This window comes from Mobula hypostoma, chromosome 15 (genome assembly GCF_963921235.1).
Source record: "Mobula hypostoma chromosome 15, sMobHyp1.1, whole genome shotgun sequence".
Classification (NCBI taxonomy): Eukaryota; Metazoa; Chordata; class Chondrichthyes; order Myliobatiformes; family Myliobatidae; genus Mobula; species Mobula hypostoma.
This window is the reverse complement of record NC_086111.1, coordinates 6,132,163-6,143,900: the sequence shown is the minus strand read 5'-3', so window position 1 is coordinate 6,143,900 and position 11,738 is coordinate 6,132,163. Positions and strand designations below refer to the sequence as shown.

At 39.3% G+C, this 11,738-nt stretch overlaps 1 protein-coding gene across 1 annotated transcript in view; it reads right to left on the bottom strand.

Annotated features, from left to right (window-relative positions):
- Positions 1 to 2,810: 2,810 nt before the first annotated feature.
- Positions 2,811 to 11,738, bottom strand: part of setd5 (SET domain containing 5) — a 200,808-nt gene continuing 191,880 nt past the window's right edge. Inside the window, exon 26 of the mRNA XM_063067677.1 lies at positions 2,811 to 3,069. Within this exon, the coding sequence (XP_062923747.1) occupies positions 3,064 to 3,069 (6 nt within the window). The 3' untranslated portion in view covers positions 2,811 to 3,063. The remainder of the gene's footprint in view (positions 3,070 to 11,738) is intronic.

Sequence of the window (11,738 nt, the reverse complement as noted above, 5' to 3'; positions counted from 1 at the left end):
CTACAAATATCTGTTACCTCCTTACAAATTTGCTCCTCCAGTTCTCGGTCCCCATTAGGTGGTCTATAATACACCCCTATAAGCGTCACGACACCTTTCCCATTCCTCAATTGCACCCAAATAGCCTCCCTAGACGAGTCCACTAATCTATCCTGCCAGAGCAGCGCTGTAATATTTTCTCTGACAAGCAATGCAACACCTCCCCCTCTTGTCCCTCCTATTCTATCACACCTGAAGCAATTAAATCCAGGAATATTTAGTTGCCAATCACACCCCTCCTGTAACCATGTTTCACTAATAGCTACAACAACATATTTCCAGGTATCAATCCATGCTCTAAGCTAATCCACTTTTCTTACAATGCTCCCAGCATTAAAATAGAGGCATTTAAGCAACTCTCCACCTCCTACTCTCTGTTTATCCTTAATGGAGCAAACAACTTTGTTATCTTTTTCTTCCTTGTCCCCTATCTCTGTCCCCTGCCTATCCACCCTCACACACTGTCTACCTGCTTTCTCTATTTGTGACCTAAACTCATCTCTCCTAGTCTCTTTAATTTGATTCCCTGCCCCCAACCATTCTAGTTTAAATTCACCTCAGTAGCCCTCGCAAATCACCCCGCCAGGATATGGGTCCCCCTAGGATTCAAGTGTAACCCATCCTTTTTGTACAGGTCACACCTACGCCAAAAGAGGTCCCAGTGATCCAAAGACTTGAATCACTGCCCCCTGCTCCAATCCCTCAGCCACGCATTTATCCTCCACCTCATTGCATTCCTACTCTCACTGTCGCGTGGCACATGCAGTAGTCCCGAGATTATTACCTTTGCGGTCCTTTCTCTCAACTCCCTTCCTAACTCCCTATATTCTTCTTTCAGGACCTCTCCCCTTTTCTAACCTATGTCATTGGTATCTATATGTACCACGACCTCTGGCTCCTCTCCCTCCCACTTCAGGATCTCTTGGACACGATCAGAAACATCCCGGACCCTAGCACCAGGGAGGCAAACTACCATCCGAGTCTCCGGACTGCGTCCACAGAATCTTCTATCTGACCCCCTAACTATCGAGTCCCCTAGTACTACTGCCCTCCTTTTCCTTTCCCTCCCCTTCTGAGCTACAGGGCCGGACTCTGTGCCGGAGGCACGGCCACTGTTGCTTCCCCCAGGTAAGCTGTCCCCCCCAACAGTACTCAAACAGGAGTACTTATTGTCAAGGGGCACAGCCACAGGGGTACTCTCTATTACCTGATTCTTCCTATTCCTCCTCCTAACCGTGACCCACTTGTTCAATTTCAAATTTGTTCAACTTTTCCTCATAAGATGACCTCTTCATCCCAAGAATTCCCTAAAATGTTTCCAACATGAGCAATTGTTCAGCTAAGAACCAAAACTGTGTAGTACTTGGTTCTTGTCTCATCAATTTTCTTTACAGTTGTTGAAGATTTCTCCACTCTTATACTCCACCCACATTGTTAACAAAGGGCAACATTCCACATGCTTTCCTGCTTGTCTGTGCATGGTAACTTGATGCTTCATCTGTGTGGACATTCAGATCCTTCTGTACCAAAATATTTTAGATCATATTTCCATTTGTCAGAGCAGACTCGATGGGCTGAATGAACTAACTCTGCTCCCATGTCTTATGGTCTTATGATATTTTATATCACAAAGTTGATTAACATCGTATTTTTTCCACTTTATATTCCATTTGCCAAATGTTTGTCCACATGCTTAATTTATTAACGTTCCTTTTAAGAGCCTTTTGGTCCCTTTACAACTTGCTTTCCCACCCACCTATCTACAGAATGACAACAGTGTGTCAATAGAATTGTGAACAGTACACTTAGTTGGTGTTATTAAATAGTTACATTAGATTGTTCTAAATTGGAGAAAGATGCCATTCTTTCCCAAGTTGCTTCAGCAATTTAATTCCTTCTGAAAATGCTACAACTAACAGTCTTTCGTCCATTATAGCGCAATAACAAGCTCCTTTATTTTATATAATTATACACTGAAACTGAATCATTAGTTTTCCCTCCATGACATGTAAAAATCTATTAACTTTGAATACTGACTTTTTAAAACAGCTTTCTTTTTCCAATGGCTCTCCCATGTTCAATTAAAAAATTACAATTCAGTAGCTACCAGACAAAAACAAATCTGTACTTTAGCCTACCTGCTCTCATAACTTTGAATTGAGCAATAATAGTTACGCCTCCTGAAATAAATTAAAATCTCGAACTTGAGGTTCAGACGATCACTTCAGTTCTCAGTCTGGATGCACTAAAGGTTGAAGAAAGAAAGAATAAAAGCACCTCCATACAAAGTACACAAGTATTCCTGGCACAGGATGATCCCACTGCTGATAGTCTGACTGCTTCACTGGTTCTTTATTAAATTCAACTTTATTGTCATTCTGCTGAGTACAGATACAAAGCCATTGAAATGCAGTTAGCATCTAACCAGAAATGCAAAGAATAGTGTTATTTTCAAAATAACTACAAATAATAATAAGTGCTACAGCATACAAAAATAAAAGTACTGAGACAGTACAATATGGGTGCAATACTGCTTAGCGCTGTGATGTGAGGTTCAACAGGATCACAGCCTCAGGGAAGAAGCTCTTCCTGTGCCTGCTGGTGCGGGAGCGGAGGCTCCTGTAGCGCTTACCGGATGGGAGGAGAGTAAAAAGTCCATAGTTAGAGTAAGATGCATCCTTGATAATGCTTTTCGCCATGTCCAGGCAGCGTTTATGGTAGATGTTTTCAATGGTGGGCAATTGGGTGCCGATTATCTGCTGGGCAGTTTTCACCACACGCTGGAGTGCTTTGCGGTCCGATACGGGACAATTGCCATACCACACTGAGATGCAGTTGGTGAGTATGCTCTCAATGGTACAGCAGTAAAAGTCCATCAGTATCCTGGGACAGAGGTGAACTTTCTTGATGCTCCGCAGGAAATAAAGGTGCTGTTGTGCCTTTTTGATCAGGATGGAGGAGTTCAGGGACCAGGTGAGATCCTCGGAAATGTGGACACCAAGGAATTTGAAGCTTGATCCGGACCTAATACTGTTCAGGGTATTAAGAGAGGGGACAAAATACAGAAGTTTTCGTTATATGCAGACAACCTGTTAGTTTATATTTCAGATCATAGGAAATCAATTCCTTCTAAGCTACCTATATTTTCTGAATTCAGTAGTTTTTCTGAGTATAAATTAAATTTACATAAAAGTGAGTTATTTCCTATTAATAATTACTCGGATCCAAATCATCAAGTACCTTTTAGTATTGCTAAAAATTACTTTACCTATCTTGGTATTAAAATTACTAAAAAATTTTTCCATTAATTGGCTACACCAAACAAATGCTTTCTAAATGGTTGCCTATGACATTATCATTAATAGGTCAAGTTAATGCTATTAAAATGATAGTTCTACCAAAATTTTTATATATATTTCAGGCAGTTTCTTTTGTTCTTAAAAAGTTCTTTGACAGAATAGATTCTATAATCTTATCTCATATTTGGAACAATAAAAATCCTAGACTGAGTAAACCCTTATTGCAGAAATTAAAAAAGGATGGCAATATGGCTTTGCCTAACTTTAGAATGTACTATTGGCCAATTAATAGTCGATATATTACTTTTTGGACTCACTATTCAGATATACATGAATGTCCTTCATAGTTGGATTTGGAGGTAAACTCGGTGAAGGGATTCTCTTTGGCCTCTTTACTGGGAGCTCCTCTTCCCTTTTTGTTTTCTAAGATTAGTAGACAGGATTTTAATCCCATTATTAAACATACATTAAGAATTTGGTAACATACATCAAAGTTGCTGGTGAACACAGCAGGCCAAGCAGCATCTATAGGAAGAGGTGCAGTCGACGTTTCAGGCCGAGACCCTTCGTCAGGACTGAATTTGGTTTCAGTTTTGTAGATTTTGAGTTAAATGATTACATTCTTTCTAGTAACATCCATCTCAATTATTTTTTTAAACCATCAATTTTGGTTAAGGCCTTTTTAATTTGGAAAAGCAAGGGAATAATAACTTTTTCAGATTTGTTTTTAGGGGACTGTTTAATGTCTTTTTCTCAGTTAGTGGATAAATATGATTTATCTAATGTACACTTTTTTAAAAAGATATTTACAAATTAGGAATTTTTTAACATGGTTTGTTACCAAATTACCCTTCTGTTCATCCATCTAATATGACAGACGCTCTCTTTCAGTTTAAAACATTTCAAAAAGGGTTGATAACTATAATCTGTAAACAGTTATTGAACTCACGAATGAAATCTAATGATAAAATTAAACGCGCTTGGGAATCAGAATTTCTAGGGTCATTTTCAGATAATAAATGAAGTAAAATTTTTCATTTGGTTAACAACTCATTGTGCCCGTCATTCCTTGATACAGTTCAAGGTAGTGCATCGGGCCCATATGTCAAAGGATAAACTAGCGCGTATTTTCTCGAATATCAGTCCTATTTGTGACAGATGTAATACTGAGCTGGCCACTTTAACTCATATGTATTGGTCTTGCATAAAGCTAGATAACTTTTGGAGAGATGTTTTTAAAACACTATCAAAAGACTTGGATCTGGATCTACAACCTTATTTGCTTACGGCAATTTTTGGGATTATCCCATCGGAAGCAGGAAATATTCCTGTTTCCGCTCAACGTACGATAGCCTTTTCAACCTTACTGGCTAGGAGAGTCATTTTATTGAAGTGGGAGGATTCTAATCCATCTACAGTCTTTTACTGGCTCTCCTCCATTATGCCCTGTTTAAGTTTAGAGAAAATAAGTCGGACATTTGATACATCCTTTAAATTTGAGCAAATCTGGCCACCTTTTATCCAATATTTTCATTTAATTTGATTTATTACTCTTTCAATCTTTTTTTTTTGAAGTTTTAGATTTGATTAGAAAGTCTTTCATTTTTTTTGGTCGTATCCTCAAAATGGACTGCCCAATCCCTTTTTTTTTGTTTCTTTTTTTTAAAATAGTGTAGTGTTTTTTTTTCTCACCATTAAAAACTCAATGATTTTTCTTTCCTCTTCATGAACTGATAAGAGGAGAATTGCTATTTCCATTTTTTTATTATATATTTTAGTAACTTCACAATATGTATGATTTTGACAACGTCTACCTTAATCTCGGTTTGTATTGTTACTGATATATATATTTGAGATAATTGTCCTCTTGATTGTATTTATGCTCCTTTTAAATCAATATAAAGATGAGAGGGAGAGGGAGGGGGAGGGGGAGGGGGAGGGGGAGAGGGAGAGGGAGAGGGAGAGGGAGAGGGAGAGGGAGAGGGAGAGGGAGAGGGAGAGGCAGAATTAGGCTATTCAGCCTATCGAGTCTGCTTCACCATTCCATCATGGCTGATCTCGGATCCCACTCAACCCCACACATCTGCCTTCTTGCCACATCTTTTGATGCCCTGATCAACCAGGAAATGATCAATTTCTGCTTTAAATATACACACTGACTTGGCCTCTACCATGGTCTGTGGCAGAAAATTTCACAGATATACTCACTGGCTAAATTAAAATCCTCTTTATCTGTGTTTTAAAAGTTTGCCCCTCAATTTTGAGACTGTGGCCTCCAGTTCTGAAAACACTCACCATAGTAAACATCCTCTCTACATCCACCCATCTAGTCCTTTCAACTTCCGGTAGGTTCTGATGAGATCCCTCCCCTCACCCCCCACATTCTTTAAATTCTAGTGAGTACAGGCCCAAAGCTGCCAAATGTTCCTATGTTAACCCCTTCATTCCCAGAATCATCCACATGCACCTCCTCTGGACTCTCTCCAATGACAACACACTCCTTCTGAGAGATTGGGCCCAAAACGGTTGACAATACTCCAAGTGTGGCTTGACTAGTGTCTTATAAAGGCTCAGCATTATCTCCCTGCCTTTATATTCTATTATCTTTGAAATAGATTCCAACATTGTATTTGCCTTCTTTACCACAGACTCAACTTGAAAATTAACCCTATGCCCCTCTGATGTATGAACCTTCTCCTCATTTAGTTAATAGTCTGCAATAAAGAACTCCAACAGATTTGTCAGGCAAGATTTCCCTTCATACAAACCATGCTGGCTCTGACTTAATTTATCATTAATCTCCAAGTACTTCAAAACGTCATCCTTAATAATAGACTCCAACACTTTCCCAACCACTGAGATTAGGCTAACTGGCCTATAATTTACTTTCTTTTGCCTTCCTCCTTTCTTAAAGAATGGAGTGACATTTGCAATCTTCCAGGACCATGCCAGAACAAGTGATTCTTGAAAGATCACAACCAATGCATCCATTATCTCATAGCAACCTATCTCAGTACACTGGGTCCATCTGACCCAGGTGACTTATCCACCTTAAGACCGTCCAGTTTACATAGCACTTTTTCCTTTGTAATAGCAATGGCACTCCCTCCCTCCTGTTCCCTGACACTCATGGACCTCTGGCACACTGTTAACATCTTCCACAGTGAAGACAGATGCAAAGTACCCATTAATTTCATCTGCCATTTCTTTGTCCCCCATTACTACATCACCAGCATCATTTTCCAGCCTTCATACAATGCTTTTGATGACTGCATCCTCCAAATCTTCAATTTCATTGTAACATTCAAGACAATTGTTGATGCCTCCAATTTTTTTTGAAACTCCTGACTTAAAGCAGTGAAATAATTTCATTTTCACTCCCAGCCATTTCTGGCATCTTTAAGCCTGAATGCTTGAAACCACAGTGAGACAAATAGTTCAGAATCGTCTTACTGCTTATTTCTTGCTAAGCATCAGTGACCAAAATCACAGCTTTTTGAACACAAACATTCACAACTGATGCTATTTAAAAGCAGTTCACTCTAAGCATGGTTTTACATTTAACAGCCACACAAGTGCACGACTGGTGAAGTAGATTCAATGGACCGAATGGCCTGATTCTGCTCCTATGTCTAAGTTCGATGGTCTTGTGGATTGATGCTAGTTAGAAAATATTTGGCAACATTCTCCTGCCCCAATTAAACAGCATAGTGTCCCAAATAAACAAAGGGGATCCCAGCAATTTCCTCGATTAGTTTTGCTCTTTAAGGGTTGTCTCAAATAAGCAGCTGTCCCAATTAACCACTGTATATGGATGCCAAGATGATAGCATATGTCAGCACAGGACTAAACACAACAAAATATCTAACACCCAAAGCATAGCCTGATAGCAATATTTTACTTCTAAAAGTGAATACCAATTAAGGAAATATTTTACCATCTGACATTTCTACTATTTCATATGAAACCTTGTCATGATTATTCCACATTTAAAATATACCACTGCTTATGGCTTGTTCAAGCAATTTCACTACCAGATGTAATAAGACTTCAGATTTCCCTTTAACTGCCTACCCCCAACATTTCAAACATTTTAACATTATTTGTTTCATGCACGCACGTGGAAAAAGACATTACTTTTGGGTTTGGTGGTTAACAGTCAAGCATACAGGAGACTTTGAAAGGCTCAGGAAGAGCAGGGAGCTTACGAAAGAGGCCCAAAAGGTCTTCAGTGGATATGTAAATGCCAAACATATAGCATGGGTAGATAAAGGGGAGGAGTGCTCTTAGCTGTTTTCTCGATTTTATACTCCCAGTTCTCCCTGAACCGTCATCCCATCAGAAGAAATAACTGGAATCAGCTCATTGTGTATTTATTTACAGATACAGCATTGAATAGACCCTTCTGTCCTTTCAAGTCACGTCACCAGCACACCCAGATTTAGTCCTAGCCTAATAACAGGACTATTTAGAGCTTTCAACGAGTACAACTTTGGACTCTGGGAGGAAACTGGAGGACTTGGCGAAAATCCACACATTCCACAGGGAGGGTGTATAAACTCCTTACAGAGGACAGTGGGATTGAACTCTGACACCCTAAGATATAATAGCATCGTGCTACCCACTACACTGGCGCCCCATGGTATTATGTTTTAACAATTGCATGATCTGAAGAACTAGCACTGCCTAGCCACTTACCATACCATATATTTAATCTAGAAGATATGGAATTAACTACAAACAGTTGTCCAGTGTTGTATAAAGACAAAAGGTACAATTTGAGAATATATTTTGGAAGGCTAAAAAACAGACAATTAGGGTAACAAATGTCATCAGGCGCCACTTAATTTGAAAGGAGTGCTTCCATTCATCCCTTCAGAATTAACAATGTTCACTGCAAAACTTAGCACCTCCAGATTTTCCTCCCACCACTCCAGGAAAACAATTTCATACTGATTATTCTGAAGAATTTTCAAACATCTGTACATCTTTTATTACTATATTTCTAACATCACTTCTATTCAAAGTTGTTATGTGCAAGTTTTTGTAAATCTTTCCAATAACTTGATCATCTGAAGTCCTGCACTTGCTACTTCAGCTCCAGGCTTTTTACATTACAATGATTATTGACTATGTCAAGGAGAATATATTAACTATTTGCTAAACGATATTGATTTATGAATCTTAACAGTTTTGAAATAAGTTTCTATTCAAATGGATAAGTGGCTATGGAAAATAGTTCCAAGTAAACAGAAGGGGAAATGATGTAATGGTCATCAGCTTACTATTGATCCTACCAAAAGATCTATTAAACCGCCGACATTTAGATTGTGTAGTTCAGTGTACTTTAACATGAGAAAAATGATACTAACATAATTCAAGAAGGTAGCATCTGAAAAGGTAATTAGTAAACTCTTCTTTTAAATAAACTGAAGCTGAAAAGTGGAGAAAATGCAAGAAGCCAAACTAGCTGAACAAATTCTGCCACTGACCCAGTATAGCACTATTTTATTGTCACAGAAATTAAGACTTCACTTTCCAATTTTTGTACTATTTATTATAAATAGCAATCGCATCCTACCATCTGATAAAAATTTCACATTAGACCATAAGACACAGGAGCAAAATTAGGCCATTTGGCCTATCAAGTCTGCTCCACCATTCAATCATGGCTGATAATTTTTCCCCCTCCTTAGCCCCACTCCACGTATCCTTTGATGCCATGTCCAATCAAGAATGTTTCAAACTCTGCCACCCAACCACCTGGCCTCGACAAATTCACCACCTTCTGGCTAAAGAAATTTCTCCGCATCCGTTTTAAATTGACATCCCACTATCCTGAGGCTGTGCCCTCTTATCCTAGACTCCCCCACCATGGGAAACATCCTTTCCACATCTACTCTAACCTTTTAACATTGAAAACGTTTCGATGAAATCCCACCCCCCCCCCCCAGTTCTTCCAAATTCCAGCGAGTACAGACACAGAGCTATCAAATGTTCCTCAAATGATAACAGTCTAATTCTCAGGATCATCCTTATATAACCTCCTCTGAACCTTCTCCAATGCCAGCACATCTTTTCTTAGACGAGGAGCCCAAAACTGTTCACAATACTCAAAGCAAGGCCTTACCAGTGCCTTTTAAAGCCTCAGCATCACATCCCTGCTCTTGCATTCTAGACCTCTTGAAATGAATGTTGACACTGCCTTTGCCTTCCTCACCACCAAGTTTACCTACAAGTTAACCTTTAGGACGTTCTGCACATGGACTCTCCTCCCTTTGCATCTCAGATTTTTGGATTTTCTCCCCGTTCAGAAAATAGTCTGCAGTTATTTCTACTACTAAAGTGCAAAATCATGCATTTTCCAACATTGTATTTAATTTGCTACTCTCTTGCTCATTCTCTTAATCTGTCTAAGTCCTTCTGCAGACTACCTGTTCTCTCAACACGACCTGCCCCTCTATCAATTTTGGAATCATTTGCAAGCTTGGCAACAAAGCCATCTATTCCATAATCTACATACAGCATAAAAAGAAGTGGTCCCAACACCGTCTCCTGTGGAACACTACCAGTCACTGTCAGCCAACCAGAGAAGGATCCTTTTATTCCCACTCGTTGCCTTCTACCAATCATTACCACTTGAGACAAAAAGAAAGCTGTTGGCTTTAGTAAAGATTCGGGATTCTTTTTGATGGTTGAAAGCAATCAGTAAAGCTTTGCAAGAACTAATTACTCCACTCCATTAGTCAGCAGAGTTTAACCAATTCCTGCTCCTACTTCCACAGAGCGATGAGGAATCCTACACCATCTACATACGACGCTTCTAATACTTTAATAAACATTACCAAAAATGTTTCTTTGTCCTAAATGTATAATGTTCTGTGTTCCTGAACTGCCCACCCATGGAACCATTAACACTGTTGATTAGGTATATTGTGGGTTACCAGGGCCAGACGGTGTTCAAGGCTTTCTTGATTAAATTACCAAACCAGTATTCCCAAGGCCTGAATTACTGATCAGGAGCCAGGAGTTAAAATTCCATGAAGGCCAAGATATTTAAATCTGGTTAACAATAAAATTATAGACAATAGATAATAGGCGCAGGAGTAGGCCATTCAGCCCTTCGAGCCAGCACCACCATTCACTGTGATCATGGCTGATCATCCACTATCAGTATCCAGTTCCAGCCTTATCCCCACAACCTTTGATTCCACTATCTTTAAGAGCTCTATCCATCTCTTTTTTGAAAGCATCCAGAGACTTGGCCTCCACAGCCTTCTGGGGCAGAGCATTCCATATATCCACCACTCTCTGGGTGAAAAAGTTTTTCCTCAACTCCGTTTTAAATGGCCTACCCCTAATTCTTAAACTGTGGCCTCTGGTTCTGGACTCACCCATCAGCGGGAACATGCTTCCTGCCTCCAGCATGTCCAATCCCTTAATAATCTTATATGTTTCAATAAGATCCCCTCTCAGCCTTCTAAATTCCAGTGTATACAAGCCCAGTCGCTCCAATCTTTCCACATATGACAGTCCCACCAGCCCAGGAATTAACCTCGTGAACCTACGCTGCACTCCCTCAATAGCAAGAATGTCCTTCCTCAAATTTGGAGACAAAACTGCACACAGTACTCCAGGTGGGGTCTCACCAGGGCCCTGTACAGCTGCAGAAGGACCTCTTTGCTCTTATACTCAATTCCCCTTGTTATGAAGGCAGTTCTGTTCTGTTAAAATTGTTTTAACAGAAGGGACAGTATCAGCAAGTGACCATGAAACTATTGAAATATTCTAAAGACACATCTGGCTGAACAAGTGCCATCACAGAGGGAAACCTGCCATTCTTACCTGTTTTAGCTTTTACTTAAAACAGCAACATGCATGTTTATTCACTACATTCTGGCAAAGACCAAGAAGCTACTCATTTTAAGAGCAATTGAGAATGAATAATAAGAGCCCAGTCCACAATCCATCCTCCATGAAAGAATAAATAAAAATCAATAAACCTTCAAATAGGTTGTCTTATCTGTGGATCAGCAAAAAAATATTAGTTGTTAGCTCATCATGAAAGTAACAAAATCAGAATTAAAAGAAATTCAGCCCATTATGGAAGCGAAGTTCCAGCATTTGCCTCATTCCGAATCACGTGTATTAACTAAAGGCTCAAATTATTCTTTTTGAAAATATAACCTCGTTACATTGGCAACTCTTCCAAAATTATTGAAGAGACCATGAGATGTATCTTTTTATTGCCAACACATTTTGTTGATGTTAAAATTGTATCAATAATAGTGTCTGCAATAGGTTTTTCAGTCATTCAAGCCTAAAAGCTTTCTCAATTTATCCATGTTCTCCCTGATGGAAGAGACATTTCTCAGTTGATATATTCCTCTGAAAGACAAT